Raw genomic sequence first — 13,699 nt, 5'->3', positions numbered from 1 at the left:
AGCACCAGCTTCCACTGTGCTGCAGTAATAGTTTTCACCAGGAGGGAGCTCTGCAAAAAAAGTCCCATAACTATAGCTTCTACCTTCTGTAAAACCAGTTGGACTGGGAAGATCCCTCTGTGAGATTTCCATAAATCCACTTTAGTAAAAACCTATGTTAAAAGTGCATTAACCCATCATCAAATCAGCAAGATTTTTTATTGATCTGACTGCTGCTACCTGCTAAAGGGCAAAATATGATGGCTATATATTTACATATCACCATTGCTCAGTGATTTTGTTAAATAATAACTGCAGGTTTATTCACCTTAGCTCCTTGCCTATAAGGGCAGATTATACTAGTTTGCAAATATAAGCTTATGCTAATTTGCTTGTTTGTGCTGTCCTCTAGGATTTCTCCCAAAATGCTCAACAGTTCTGACAGTGGTCTGATAAAGCCATTGCCAATGTTTTTAAAACCTAGGACTTTGCATATTGAGTTTTATTAAAGACCTGGCATCCTTCTAGACATGGGCGTCCACATAGGGGGGGGGGGGAGCAAGATGTGTGCACACACAGCTCTCAAAATTTCCACTCGCCTGCTCGTATTTGGCCAGTGGAAATTAACGGAGGGCGAGTGTGGAGCAGAGGCGGACTGGGCTGACAGTTTCCTGGCTGATCGCTTCTGGCAGAAGCAGTGCGGCCATCAAAGTGGCCCAGAAGGGGGGCTCCCCCCGGGACACTCTGATGTCCTGTACAAAAGGCTACACCGCTTCTGTCCGAAGCGATCAGCCAGGAAACTGTCAGAAGAATCGGGCAGCTGAGTGACACAGAGTCGGGATCTCCCGCTGAGATGCGGCTTGTATATGAATAGCCAGCCGCTGTAAAACGAAGTTCCACCTCCTGGACCGGCATTCGACCAGTTTGCTGTCTATTAGAGTATCCAGTCCAGGAGGCGGGACTTTGTTTGACAACGCCGGCGATTCCTATACAAGCCACGTCTCAGCGGAAGATCCCCGCTCTGTGTCATCCGACCGGAAGATCCTTCTGATTCCTCCCTGATGCATTGCTGGGCACTGATGAGGCTGCACGTATGTGCAATGATAGGCTGCATTGATGGATACCGATATGCTGCACTGATGGGCAATGGTATGGTGCACTGATGGGCAATGGTATGGTGCACTGATGGGCAATGATACGCTGCACTGATGGGCAATGATACACTGCAATGGTAGGCTGCACTAATAGGCTGAACTGATGGGTAACGATAGGCTGCACTAATAGGCTGAACTGATGGGCACTGATATGCTGCACTGATGGGCAATGATAGGCTGCGTGGATGGCCACTGATATGCTGCACTGATGGAGGCGGAACTGATAAGCTGCACTGATGGCCACTGATGAGGCGGAACTGATAAGCTGCACTGATGGGCGGTGGGCACTGATGAGGCTGCACTGATGGGACTCTACTGATGAGCACTGATCGGCTGCACTGATGAAGCTGCACTGATATGCTTTAGGTTAATATTGTTAAAGTTGTTAATATTTATTCTTGGAATTTAATTCTGCATAAAACATTTAACTGTGTAATTTCATGAGATAATTTATGAGGGCCTGTTTAGGGGGCATGGTAAGGGTTAAAAACAGATAAGAAATTGCTAATCAGACAATGGCAGCTTGATCCTTCTATTAAGCTTTTGCATCAGGTTTCTCATACCTATGCATGCCTGCACTTTATATGATGAATAAGCCCCTCTCTTTCATGACATTGTCAAGAAGGGGTGGAGCATCGATGACCTTAAAATTATGCCCCCCCTGAAAAAAGGTCTGAGGACACCCATGCTTCTAGATACTCATAACGTTAATTTTCTTCAGGGATGAGCAAGCATCACTTTGCAAAGAATTCCCAATCACATGCAAGGAAAATGAAAAAAAAAAAAAAAAAAAACAGCATTTTTGCATGCATATGACTGGATGATGGAAGTCGTCAGAGCTTCCCCTCATTTACTAAGCTCTTCCCTTGCAGAGTAGAACTGCATTTGCAAAGTGCGTAGTCTATTTGCCTTGTTTTCATCGTTTGAAATTATTTTTTAGATAACTCTGCACATATTTGATTACATGTTATTACACTGTTAAATATATTATGGACTTTTCTGTACAGCTGGGAAGTTCAGGAGTTGTCACCGTGTCCGTTAACCTGTGGAGGAGGAATAATCCCGCTTTCGGTCACGTGTGTCCGAAAAGAAAATGATATCTCACACCGACTAGCCCCCTCCAGGTGCAGCCACTTATCTCATCCAGGCTTCATGAAACCATGCGCCACTGAGCCCTGCCCAGTCCGGTAAGATTTATAACATATTAATAATACATTTACCATCAAAGAACTTTATCTCCTAAATAGAAATATCAGTTACTTATAGAGTGCTGTGAGCAAACAGTAAACACATTGCTTTGCTTTTTAGGTGGCGTTACAAGACTGGATCTTGTAGTGTGACCTGTGGAGGAGGAATTTTACAACGTATTCTCTATTGTACTCGGGATACTCAGCAAGGCAGTACTGAGGAACAAATTGTGGCAGATATGGAATGCCAGCACCTGCCTCATCCTCAAGAACAGGAGCCTTGCAACCAACAGCCTTGCCCACCAAGGTAAACTCATCCAATTTTTATCCTTATTAATATTGCATTATATATGGTTAGTAGAGAGGAGACAAACATTCCTGGGTTTGGTTCAAAGTGGGTTCATCAAACTTTATTTAAAGTGGTTCTAAAGGCAAAAGATTTTTTTACTTTAATGCCAATACTAGTTCCCCCCCCCCCCCCAAAGTCACCATTAAACACTTACCTGAGTCCTCTCTCAGTCCAGCGTTGTCCCGCCTGCAGCAGCACTGCTCCTCTCTTCCTGCATTCACAGTAGTCTCTGAGAGCAGCAAGAGCTATTGGCTTCTACTGCTGTCAGTCAAATCCTGAGGGCGTGACCGAGCCACGTTGTCTGTTTCTATGGATGCACGCAGCCCAGATTAGAAGCATATGGCTTGCTACGAAGGGGAACTCAGAGAAGAGAAGGTTCACTCCAGAAGAGGAGCTTCAGGGCCGCTATGTGCAATGCCATAACATTAGCGCTGCATGTGGACTTTTAATCAATGTTAAGTTTGACATCAAATTTCGATTTAGTTTTAGTTATATTCTGCCATTTTAGTTTTAATCGTATTTTAGTCATCTCAATTGTTTTCGTTTTAGTCGACTAAAATCTCCAGTACATTTTAGTCGTCTAAAGTCTAATGCCGCGTACACACGAGCGGACTTTACGGCAGACTTTGTCCTGCGGACTTTGACGGACTTCGAATGAATGGACTTGCCTACACACGATCAACCAAAGTCCGACGGATTCGTACGTGATGACGTACACCGGACTAAAACAAGGAAGTTCATAGCCAGTAGCCAATAGCTGCCCTAGCATCGGTTTTTGTCTGTTGGACTAGCATACAGGACAAGCGGACTTTTCGACCGGACTCGAGTCCGTCAAAAAGATTTGAAACATGTTTCATTTCTAGGTCCGTCAAACTTTTGGGGGAAAAAAGTCCACTGGAGCCCACACACGAATTGTCCGACGGACTCTGGTCCGCCGAACCAAGTATGCCGTAAAGTCCGGTCGTGTGTACGCGGCATAATGGGTATAATTAAATTGTAATGCATTATTTAAGCATTTCTTCAGAATTGCCAAACTCATTAAATACTCCTGGAGTAAAAATCTAACAACATGTTATTACTGATGACAGGAAAGTTTGAACATGCACTACAGAGACAGATTTAGCCGTTGTGATAGATAACGTCTTTATAAATAAAACCAAAATTTCATAAACAAAGAAATATATTGCTTTTTGACAAGCAGAAGTACAACTTGAAAATATAAAAAAAACAAAAAACTGTAAACTCTATTGGCAGTAATGCCATTGCCCATATTATCTGAATATATTACCAACATTAAATATTATAAAAAAAAAAAAAAAACACAAGAAGAAGAAAAGCCTTTTTCTTAATTTTTTTTCTTCTTTTAGCAGCTTAGTATATGCCCCTGTCATGTACCTGGGTGTCACTGAACCAGAATGCTCCTGGTTCCACAGCTGCAGCCTTACTTGTTGTGTCACGTGGGAGCTCTAGAGTTGTTGCAATGTTCTCCCTTGATGCATTGCCTTGGACTCACTAGCCCCACCTGCTGCCAGCTGCGGACAATGTACAATCAAGCAGCTCATAAATAGCAGCACTTCCTGTTACTCAGTGCCAGTTTGTGTGGATTAGCTCCCTGGGTGTAGTGATAGCTCTGTGATTCTGATTACTGTGTATGGACTTCTGCCTGAAATCTTGACCACTCTCTGCCTGCTGATTTTGTACTTCCCCGCCAGCTTGTATATGACCTTTGCCTGCCTGACCACTCTCTGGATTTCGATTGTGTACGCATTGCCTGATCTGTTGCCGACCTGACCTGCCTAATTACTAAAGAAATCCCGGACTGCTGCACTCTGAAAATGATCATCTTTATTCAAAAATGGTTAAAATGCAACAGAAATTTTTAACCATTTTTGAATAAAGATGATCGTTTTCAGAGTGCAGCAGTCTGGGATTTCCATAGTATCTTATACTTGTGCACAGTCTGCACCTATTTCCTATTGAAGGTGGAGGTTTTCCCTTACGGTCCACGGAGCTTGGAGAGCGGCATCACCTTTCCTGACTGGCTTAATTAATTTTTGCCTGAGTCCTCAGCACAAAAGCTACACTTCGGACACTACCTACCACAGGTACCTTACATTACAAACGGGCCACAATGGCAGTGGACCCTGCTGACAGATTGTTACGGCTATTTTGCATCAGAGACAATTGATTGGAGCTTATGAACAGCGTCTTTCTTTTCTGGACGCTAAGCTAGATGAAATTTGTGCTATGCTTAAGTCTTGTTTTCCTGGCTCCTCTGCACCTGTCCAGACTCCAGCTCCTACTCCAATCCAACCCGCCTCTTCTGTGCCACCCAAACTTCCTTTGCCTGAAATTTGGTGGTGATACCGAGGACTGCAGAGGTTTTTTAAACGTTTGCCGTTTGCATTTCTGCAACAACCCTGGCACTTTCAGCACTTCTTCTGCCAAAGTGACTTTTGTAATTTTATTGTTAAAGGGGAAAACCCTGGCATGGGTCTCTTTACCTGGAACGCAATGATCCTGTGCTGCAAGACGCTGATAAATTTCTGGCTTCTCTCCAGACTGTATTTGGCAAGCCAGATAGAGATTCTGCAGCTGAGTGCTCACTTTTGGACATACAGCAAGGTACCAGGACTGTGGCACAGTATGCTATTGAGTTCCGTACTCTGGCTGCTGAGACTAATTGGGACTCAAGGGCATTACGTGCAGCTTTCCGTAAAGGTCTTACAAATCGCATTAAGGACAAATTGGTCTATAAGCATTCCCCAGAAGACCTTGAAAAATTCATAGAGCAGTGTGTTCGTCTGGATTTCTGGTATCATGAAAGGTGCCAGGAGAGACTTAGAACTCGCAAGCTTCCTAGGCCAGTCTGCCGTTTGGCCCCTAACTTCCGAGCACCACCTCAGCCTGAACCTGAAATTTCAGTTGAGTCCAAGACACCTGTGGAACCCATGGAAGTCAGCCGTCTCCACCTAACAGAATCAGAGAAACAAAGGAGGCGGGCATTGGGCCCATGCTTGTACTGTAGACTTAAAGGACATTTGTTATCTGTCTGCCCTTCCTGTCCAGTAAAAGGCAGGGTCTAACCAGTGTTGTAGGAGCTGGGGTAGACCTTACAAGTACTTCCTCCAAGACCAAGATTACTGTACCCGCAATCTTCCATTTAGCCTCTAAACGTGTCTGCTGTGAGGCTTTTGTGGATTCTGGAGCTGCTGGCATATTCCTGGATTACACTTTTGCTAAGGAAAATAGCAAGCCTAGACTCCTGAGCATCACCACCCTGAATGGACAACTGTTGGGAGATGGCCTTGTAAAGTTTGAGACTACAACAATCACCCTTCAGGTAGGCGCACTCAACAAAAAGGAAATCGTCCTGTATTTTATCGATTCTCCACTTCTGCCTGTTATCCTTGCTTACCCATAGTTACAACACAACCCTTCTTTTGATTGGGTAATTGGATAACTAACCTCTTGGGGGCCTTCCTGTTATCTGAACTGTTTGTCTCGACCCAGAAGACTTTCTGGTTGTCTGTTGGCTTCTGTGGCCATCCCTCCTACCTTGCGTCATGATTACCATGGATTTGCAAAATAAGACAGAGGTTTTGCTGCCACATCGTTCCCTTTGACTGCGTGATTAATCTGATTCCTGGAGCACTTCTTCCCAAAGGAAGGACCTATCCCCTGTCACTCCTGAACAAAAGTCCATGGAGGAATACGTCAAGGACAATTTGGAGAGAGGTTTTATCCAACTCTCTTCTTCTCTAGTAAGGGCAGGTTTTTTCTTTGTTGAAAAGAAAGATGGAGGTCTTCGACCTTGCATTGACTATCGAGGGTTAAATCAGATCACCGTAAAAGACTCCTATCCTTTGTTTGATGTGCTTAAGGGAGCAGTTATCTTCACTAAGCTGGACCTCTGAGGGGCTTATAATCTGATTCGAATTAGAGAGGGAGACAGCATTCAACACCTGCAATGGACATTTTGAGTATCTGGTTATGCCATTTGGACTCTGTAATGCCCCTGCTGTCTTCCAACTTTTTATGAATGACATTTTTCATGATTTCAGCAACAGTTTTGTGATTATCTACTTGGACGACATTTTAATCTTTTCCAAGATTCACCTAGAGCAGTGGCACCCAACCTTTTTGGCACTGGGGACCGGCTGCGTGGAAAAAAATTGTGCCAAGGCTCGGGGCGGGCATGCGCATGGGTAAGCGATTTTTCGCGGGCAATTTATTGCGGGCAATAGCTGGTGTTGGAGATTCCATCATCACGGCACCATGGTTGTTATGGCGTCAGAATAATTGAAGCGCATTATATCTTATATTACATAAAAGTTTAATTCACCATAATGCAGAATCAGTGAGAGCCCTGAGCTTGTCACGTCGCCTGCCACTAGATGCAGCTTGTCACTTTCCACGTCGCCTGCCACCAGATGAGGAATGTCACTTGCCACGCTGCCTGCCACCAGATGAGGAATGCCACTTGCCACGCTGTCTGCCACCAGATGATGAATGCCACTTGCCACGCTGCCTGCCACCAGATGATGAATGCCACTTGCCACGCTGCCTGCCACTTGCCATGCTGCCTGCCACCAGATGAGAAATGCCACTTGCCACATCACCTGCCAGTGCCACCAGATGTGGATTGTCACTGCATTGGTGGCACTGGTTCATTTAGCACAGAGGCCTGCCTTTTAGTACAGTGGTCGTTCTTGAGTGAGGGCAGGAGAGCGGTGATGCAGGCTGGGCGCTGAGAGATGATGTCATCTCTCTGCTCCCCACCGCACCTCCGACATTCCGCACGATGTGAGGGCGGAAGAGCAGTGATGCTAGGTGGGCAGTGGGCAGAGAGATATGATGTCGTCTGTGCTCGCCAGGCTGCTTCTCTCATCCGCCCGCTCGCCTGCCTCTCTGATCCACCAAGCTCTCTCACCCACCCGCCCGCCTGCCGAGATGCTACGGCCCGGTAGTGGGCCATGGCCCGGTAGTTGGAGACCCCTGACCTGGAGCACATCTCACATTTAAAATAAGTATTACAGTGACTGAAAGAAAACCACTTTTATGCAAAGATTGAGAAATACATCAAAACCGCATACCTTTCCTTGGATACATCATAGGTGCTGTCAGTTTCCAAATGGACCAACAAAAACTTTCTGCTGTCTTGCTATGGCCCCAACCGACCACTTTGAGGGGGCTCCAAAGTTTTCTAGGGTTCGCAAATTACTACAAGCGCTTCATCAAAAGGTTTTGCCTCCATTGCTGCCCCACTTACTGCTATGAATAGGAAAGGTACAAATTGCAAAGTGTGGCCCTCAGAAGCAGAATCAGTTTCCCAGCAATTAAAAGGCATGTTAACCTCCCTGGCAGTATGATTATTTCGGATTTTAGGTGCTGAAAGCGGTACAATTATTTTGCATGGAAATTTGGCGTTTTTATATTGTAGGTCTGTAATTCTTAACAATAACACACTTAAATCTGTCCAAACAAGAGTCTAGTAGATATCCCAGGTATGATAAAGTTTGAAACACAAAAACATAAATTATAATATAATAAATAAAAATAAATAATTAAAAAATTAAAAAAAAATAATAATAAAATAAATTTCCCCACGATTCACTATCGTCCAATTCTGCAAGTGTTCTAATTTACTATCGCTGTTTTCTAGCTGGTCTAAAGCCACTTTTGACATAAAGGGACACTTTTTGGTTGCTATGAACAATCTCCAGTTTCCAGGCAGAAAGAACAGTATATATAATATAAAACTGCATGCAGGGCATGGGCCAAAGCACTGGGGACAAAAGGGATGTGAAATCATTTCATACAGTACTGTAATCTGTAAGATTACAATACTGTATGTGTTATGATTTTTACAGTTTTTTGAATTTGCCGCCAGGCTCCGCACCCGCGCGTCGCGACGCTCGCAGGGAACGGAGCCTGGCACGGAGAGGCTTCGGAGGAGGACGGAGCCCACGGACACAGCGGGGGACATCGCAGGATCCCGGGGACAAGGTAAGTAAAGCCACACCAGGATCCTGCGATGTAATCCCGAGTGTGGCTCGGGGTTACCGCTAATGGTCCTGAATTTAAACCCCGAGCCACACTCGGGAAAGCCGCCAGGGAAGTTAAGCAAGGCTCCAGTTCTTCAGCATACAAACCCCCGATCTCCAGTATATAGTGGAGATTGATGTCTCTGAAGTAGGAGCAGGTGCCGTGCTGTACCAGAGACAACCCAAGTCCGGTAGAATCCATCCAGTGGCATTTTTCTCTAGAAAGTTTTCTCAAGCAGAGATGAATTATGATGTTGGGAATTGAGAACTACTGGCTATCAAATTGGCATTGTCTGAATGGCGACATCTTCTGGAAGGGGCTCCGAAGCCTTTTTCTATCCTGACTGACCATAAAAACCTGCTGTATCTTCAGACTGCTAAACGTTTGAATTCACGTCAAACTTGATGGGCTCTGTTCTTCTCCCATTTTAATTTTGTTCTTTCTTATGTCCCTGGGCAGAAGAACAAGAAGGCCTATGCTTTTTCCAGACAGTTCGCTACTTCTGAAGAAGATTGACCTAGCGAGCAGTATATAACCCCACCTCACAAAATTGTCGCACAGATCTTTACGGCTCTTTCCCAACAGTTTCAAGAAACCCAGAATCATGCTCCTCAATGCTTAAAGATACCACCAGGTCGCCTGTTTGTAGCCCCCAGCCTCAGAAAACCTGTACTCCTCTGGGCACATGATGGAGTTTTATCCAGTCATCCTGGTGTCACCATCGTTCTTAAGACCTTGCAGCGTCATGTTTGGTGGCCTCACATGAAAAAAAAGAGGTTACCGATTATGTGGCTGCCTGTCCAGCTTGTGCTGCTAATAATGTACACATTGCCTACTGGGCTGTTACAACCACTTCCTGCACCTAGTCAGCATTGGACCCATTTGACTATGGACGTTATTACAGAGTTACCCAAATCCAATAGCATGACTGCTATATGGGTCATAATGGATCACTTTTCCAAAAATGTCTCATTTTGTACCACTCCCTCGATTACCTACAACGGAAGCACTGTCTACCCTCTTCCTTTCCCATATTGTGAAACATCATGGCATACCTACCAATATTGTCTCAGACCGCAGATCCCAGTTTGTTTCCCCGATTCTGGAGAGCGTTTTGTAAGAAACTGGAAGTAACGCTCTCACTCTCTACCTCACAATCACCCACAAACAGATGGTCAAACCGAATGCATGAACCAGACCCTTGAAACCTATCTTCGACATTATGTCAACTCGTTACACTCCAATTGGTCTGAGTATTTGTCTTTGGCTGAATTCGCCATTAACTCTCGTTGGCACAGTGCTCTTCACACCACACCATTCTACGGAGCCCTAGGCTATCACCCTCAGACTTTTCCACTACTTCAACCTTCTTCTGGTGTACCAGCAGCAGATCAGCGGGTAAAAAATATTATGCTACACTGGAAAAAGATTTGCTTATTGCTATGGAAGTCAGCAGGCAAATATGCACTTTTCTCCAACAGACGAAGATGCCATATACCTCCATATGTGGTGGGGGACAGAGTTTGGCAGTCTACCAAATACGTGAGACTGAAACAACCCTCTACCAAATTGGGTCCTCGATTTCATTGGTCCTTACAAAATAATTGCTCAAGTCGGGCCAGTCTCTTATTGGTTGAAATTGCCCTCCTCTCTCTCCGGATACATCCCGTGTTCCATGTTTCTCTCCTCAAAAAAGCTATTTTTAATCATTACTCCAGAACTCAGCAGCTACCTCCTCCTGTTATTGTTTATGGAGAACATGAGTTTGAAGTTCTAAAATTCAGTATCTGGTTCATTGGAAAGGATATTCCGTCACAGACTGTTCCTGGATTCCAGCCAAAGATTTTCATGCCCCTGCTCTTATTCGAGACTTCCATGCCTCCTTTCCTGATAAGCCCCGTTGGGGTCCACTGGGGAGGGGGCCCTGTCATGTACCTGGGTGTCATTGAACCGGGATGCTCCTGGTTCCACAGCTGCAGTCTTACCTATTGTGCCACGGGGGAGCTCTGGAGTTGTCCCAGTGTTCTTCTCCTGGTCATTGAGCAGCCCAATCTTCCAGGGCTGAAGTGGTTAAATTAATATCAGTTTCAGTTAGTGCCAGTGTCGGTGTGCTTTAGGCAGAATTAAAAAAAGCAAAATGTGAACTATTGTTACTGGGCTGTACTATGGGTACAAACAACAACTAACATACACATATGTGGTATTGCGGTGACCGTCAGGAGCAGGAGAATTTATTTTAGGTTGTTCTTTGGTGGTAGGTTATGGCAGTAGCAAGAAAAAAACTGTTACAATTTTTTTTTTAAAATGGTATTCTTTTACTATTTTGGGCCAGTTTTCCTTAGATAAAAAAAAAAAAAAATCAGGAGATGTTCATTACCATTTACCATCAAATGAAAGCCCAATTTGTTCTAAAAAAAACAAGGTATAAACCACCTGGATAAACAAAGTAGTTGTGATGATATGTACAGGTTTACTAACACATGTCAATGTTGCAAAATTGGGCTTAGGCATTAAGATTGGTTTTACCTTTAAGCACAAAGGGATTAATGTTAAAGGGATTGTCAAACAAATGGCATGGGTAGCTGGGCACTACCCAGGGGAACATGTGCCAAACCCAAAAAAAAAAAAAATTGATTTCCTTTAAATTGGGAGTAAACTCCTTTTGTTTTTTTTTACCTATAGATAAGCCTATTATAAGGCTTACCTATACTTATGTACATAAAAATCTCATAAATGTGCACTGTTATATATAGATACTTTAGAAGCTGCCAGTGTTGTCATCGGCACATGCGAACTGCGCTCTGAATGGACTCTGCCATCCATTCAGAACTCCGTGCCACAGTCATAACTCCCACGCGCATGCAGTTGAAGTCCGCGAACCCAGACGGAAAACCGGGTGGAGATGGAAGCGCCTACAGCGGTGACAGCGCGCCGCTGCAGGGCTTCGTTTTCAAGTAAGTCTGTCATAATGTGCTAGATTGGGATGCAAACTAGCATATTATGACTTAAACTGCCTGGGGCCTTTTTTTTTTTTTTTTCCTTGCTGTGGTTTACTACTGCTTTAAAAAAACATGCCCAGGGGGTGCCCTTAACCTGTCTGTGAAGTGGTTCCTCTGTATGATGAATACAATCTATTACAGCAAAACTGATATATGCAAAAATGCTGTTTAAATTGCCAGTAAAGGAAAAATTAATTAAAAAGATCTTCCTGGATGGTCTCTTTACAGCACTGCAGAATATGCCAGAGCTTTATAAAATGTGCAAAAATTATAGAATTGTGTCTATGGCAAGGACATTACTGTATATGTATACGTATATACACAGGTGCATCTCATAAAATTAGAAAATCATCACAAAGTTAATTTATTTCCGTAATTCAATTCAAAAAGTGAAACCTATATTTTATATAAATGCGTTACACACAGATATATTTTAAGCATTTCTTTCTTTTAATTTTTATGATTATAGCTTACAGCTAGTGAAAACCCAAAATTCAGTATCTCAGAAAATTTGAATCCCTTTTTTAAATTGGTCTTATGTAATATTCTAATTTCCTGAGATACGGAATTTGGGGTTTTCACTAGCTGTGAGCCACAATTATCAAAATTAAAAGAAAGAAATGCTTGAAATGTATTACTTTGTGTGTAACACATCTATATAAAATATAGTTTCACTCACTTTTTGAATTGAATTACTGAAATAAATTCACTTTTTTGATGATATTCTAATTGTATGAGATGCACCTGTATATAATACTAGATTGTGACTATAGTGTGAATGCTTCAGAGTGTACATTTTTGTTTATTAAAAATCTTACAAACACAATAAAAACATATTTACATAATGAAAAAAAACAAAAAAAACAAAAAACAAAAAAAATATATATATATAATATATTTATATATATATATATATATAAATAGCTTACATCAGCATAGAAACAGAAAATGGTGCTTTTGTTTTTTTAACAAAAACACATTTTCATATTCTTATAATCACGATTCAAGTAAACAAGGCCCTAACCTCTACCTAAACAGACCTTAAGGCTAAGAAACCATTACACATTAATCCCATGCATGCAGCCTTTTTTCAAAAATCCAATCTTATATAAAAATCTAGGGGACGTGAAAGGACAGAAAGTTAAGCACACCCAAAGACTGACAGACAGCAGCTATGGGGACCTGACATTCCTCCACGCCTTTATCCAGGCCTCCAGTCGTGCATCACTGCCTCGACAGGAAAGACTTTTTTCCAAATGGAAACCCGACACTGTGCATTCCATGTGAAGAATCAGACTACTAAGCTAACTAGAAAAAGTATCTCAAAATCAAAATTCCCATATGTCTCAAAGGCCCTATATGACCACTCCGCATAACTCAAGCGGGAAAGGAAAGGGATATCCAGAGCCCCACCCACCCGCTTATAGACTTCAACATTGAAGGGGCACTGAAGCAAGAAATGGTCCATTGTCTCCTCCACCCCATTACACTCCACTCTTGGACAACCACGGTTCTCCACAGAGCGATGCTTCAGAGTGTAAATTTTTTGTTTATTAAAAATCTTACAAAGATAATAAAAACATATATATAAAAAAATAAAAATATATAAACAAAAATAGCTTACATCAGCATAGCAAAAACAAAGAAAACTAAATATACTAACCCAGGGCCCAAAATTTCAAGTCCTGAGCTACTAGCCAGGCCTCAAGGGTTACTCGCCACCAGTTGTCCTGCCCAACCCCTACCTTGCCCCACCCCTAATTCTGCCCCTAATCACGCCCTCATAAATTCTCTCATGAAATGACACTTAAAATTTTTTATGCAGAATTAAGTTACAAAAATAAATATTAAACAACTTTATCAGTTTCCCTCAGCACAGCCTCACCAGTGCCCATCAATGCAGCGTGACCTGTGCCCATCATTGCAGCCTCACCGTGCCCAACATTGCGGCCTTACTGTGCCCCCATTGCAGCCTCATCATGC

General features: G+C 43.1%; 1 protein-coding gene across 2 annotated transcripts in view; it reads left to right on the top strand.

Annotated features, from left to right (window-relative positions):
- The window catches only part of ADAMTS13 (ADAM metallopeptidase with thrombospondin type 1 motif 13), a 96,616-nt gene that overhangs the window by 56,897 nt on the left and 26,020 nt on the right, over positions 1–13,699 (top strand). For both annotated transcript variants that reach the window (XM_073599680.1, XM_073599681.1), the window contains exons 25-26: positions 2,141–2,320; positions 2,442–2,627. In XM_073599680.1, coding sequence (XP_073455781.1) covers positions 2,141–2,320; positions 2,442–2,627 — 366 coding nt within the window. The remainder of the gene's footprint in view (positions 1–2,140; positions 2,321–2,441; positions 2,628–13,699) is intronic.

Source organism: Aquarana catesbeiana, linkage group LG09 (assembly GCF_042186555.1).
Source record: "Aquarana catesbeiana isolate 2022-GZ linkage group LG09, ASM4218655v1, whole genome shotgun sequence".
Lineage (NCBI taxonomy): Eukaryota > Metazoa > Chordata > Amphibia > Anura > Ranidae > Aquarana > Aquarana catesbeiana.
The sequence above is the reverse complement of the archived record's forward strand: the minus strand, read 5'-3'. Positions and strand labels throughout refer to the sequence as shown.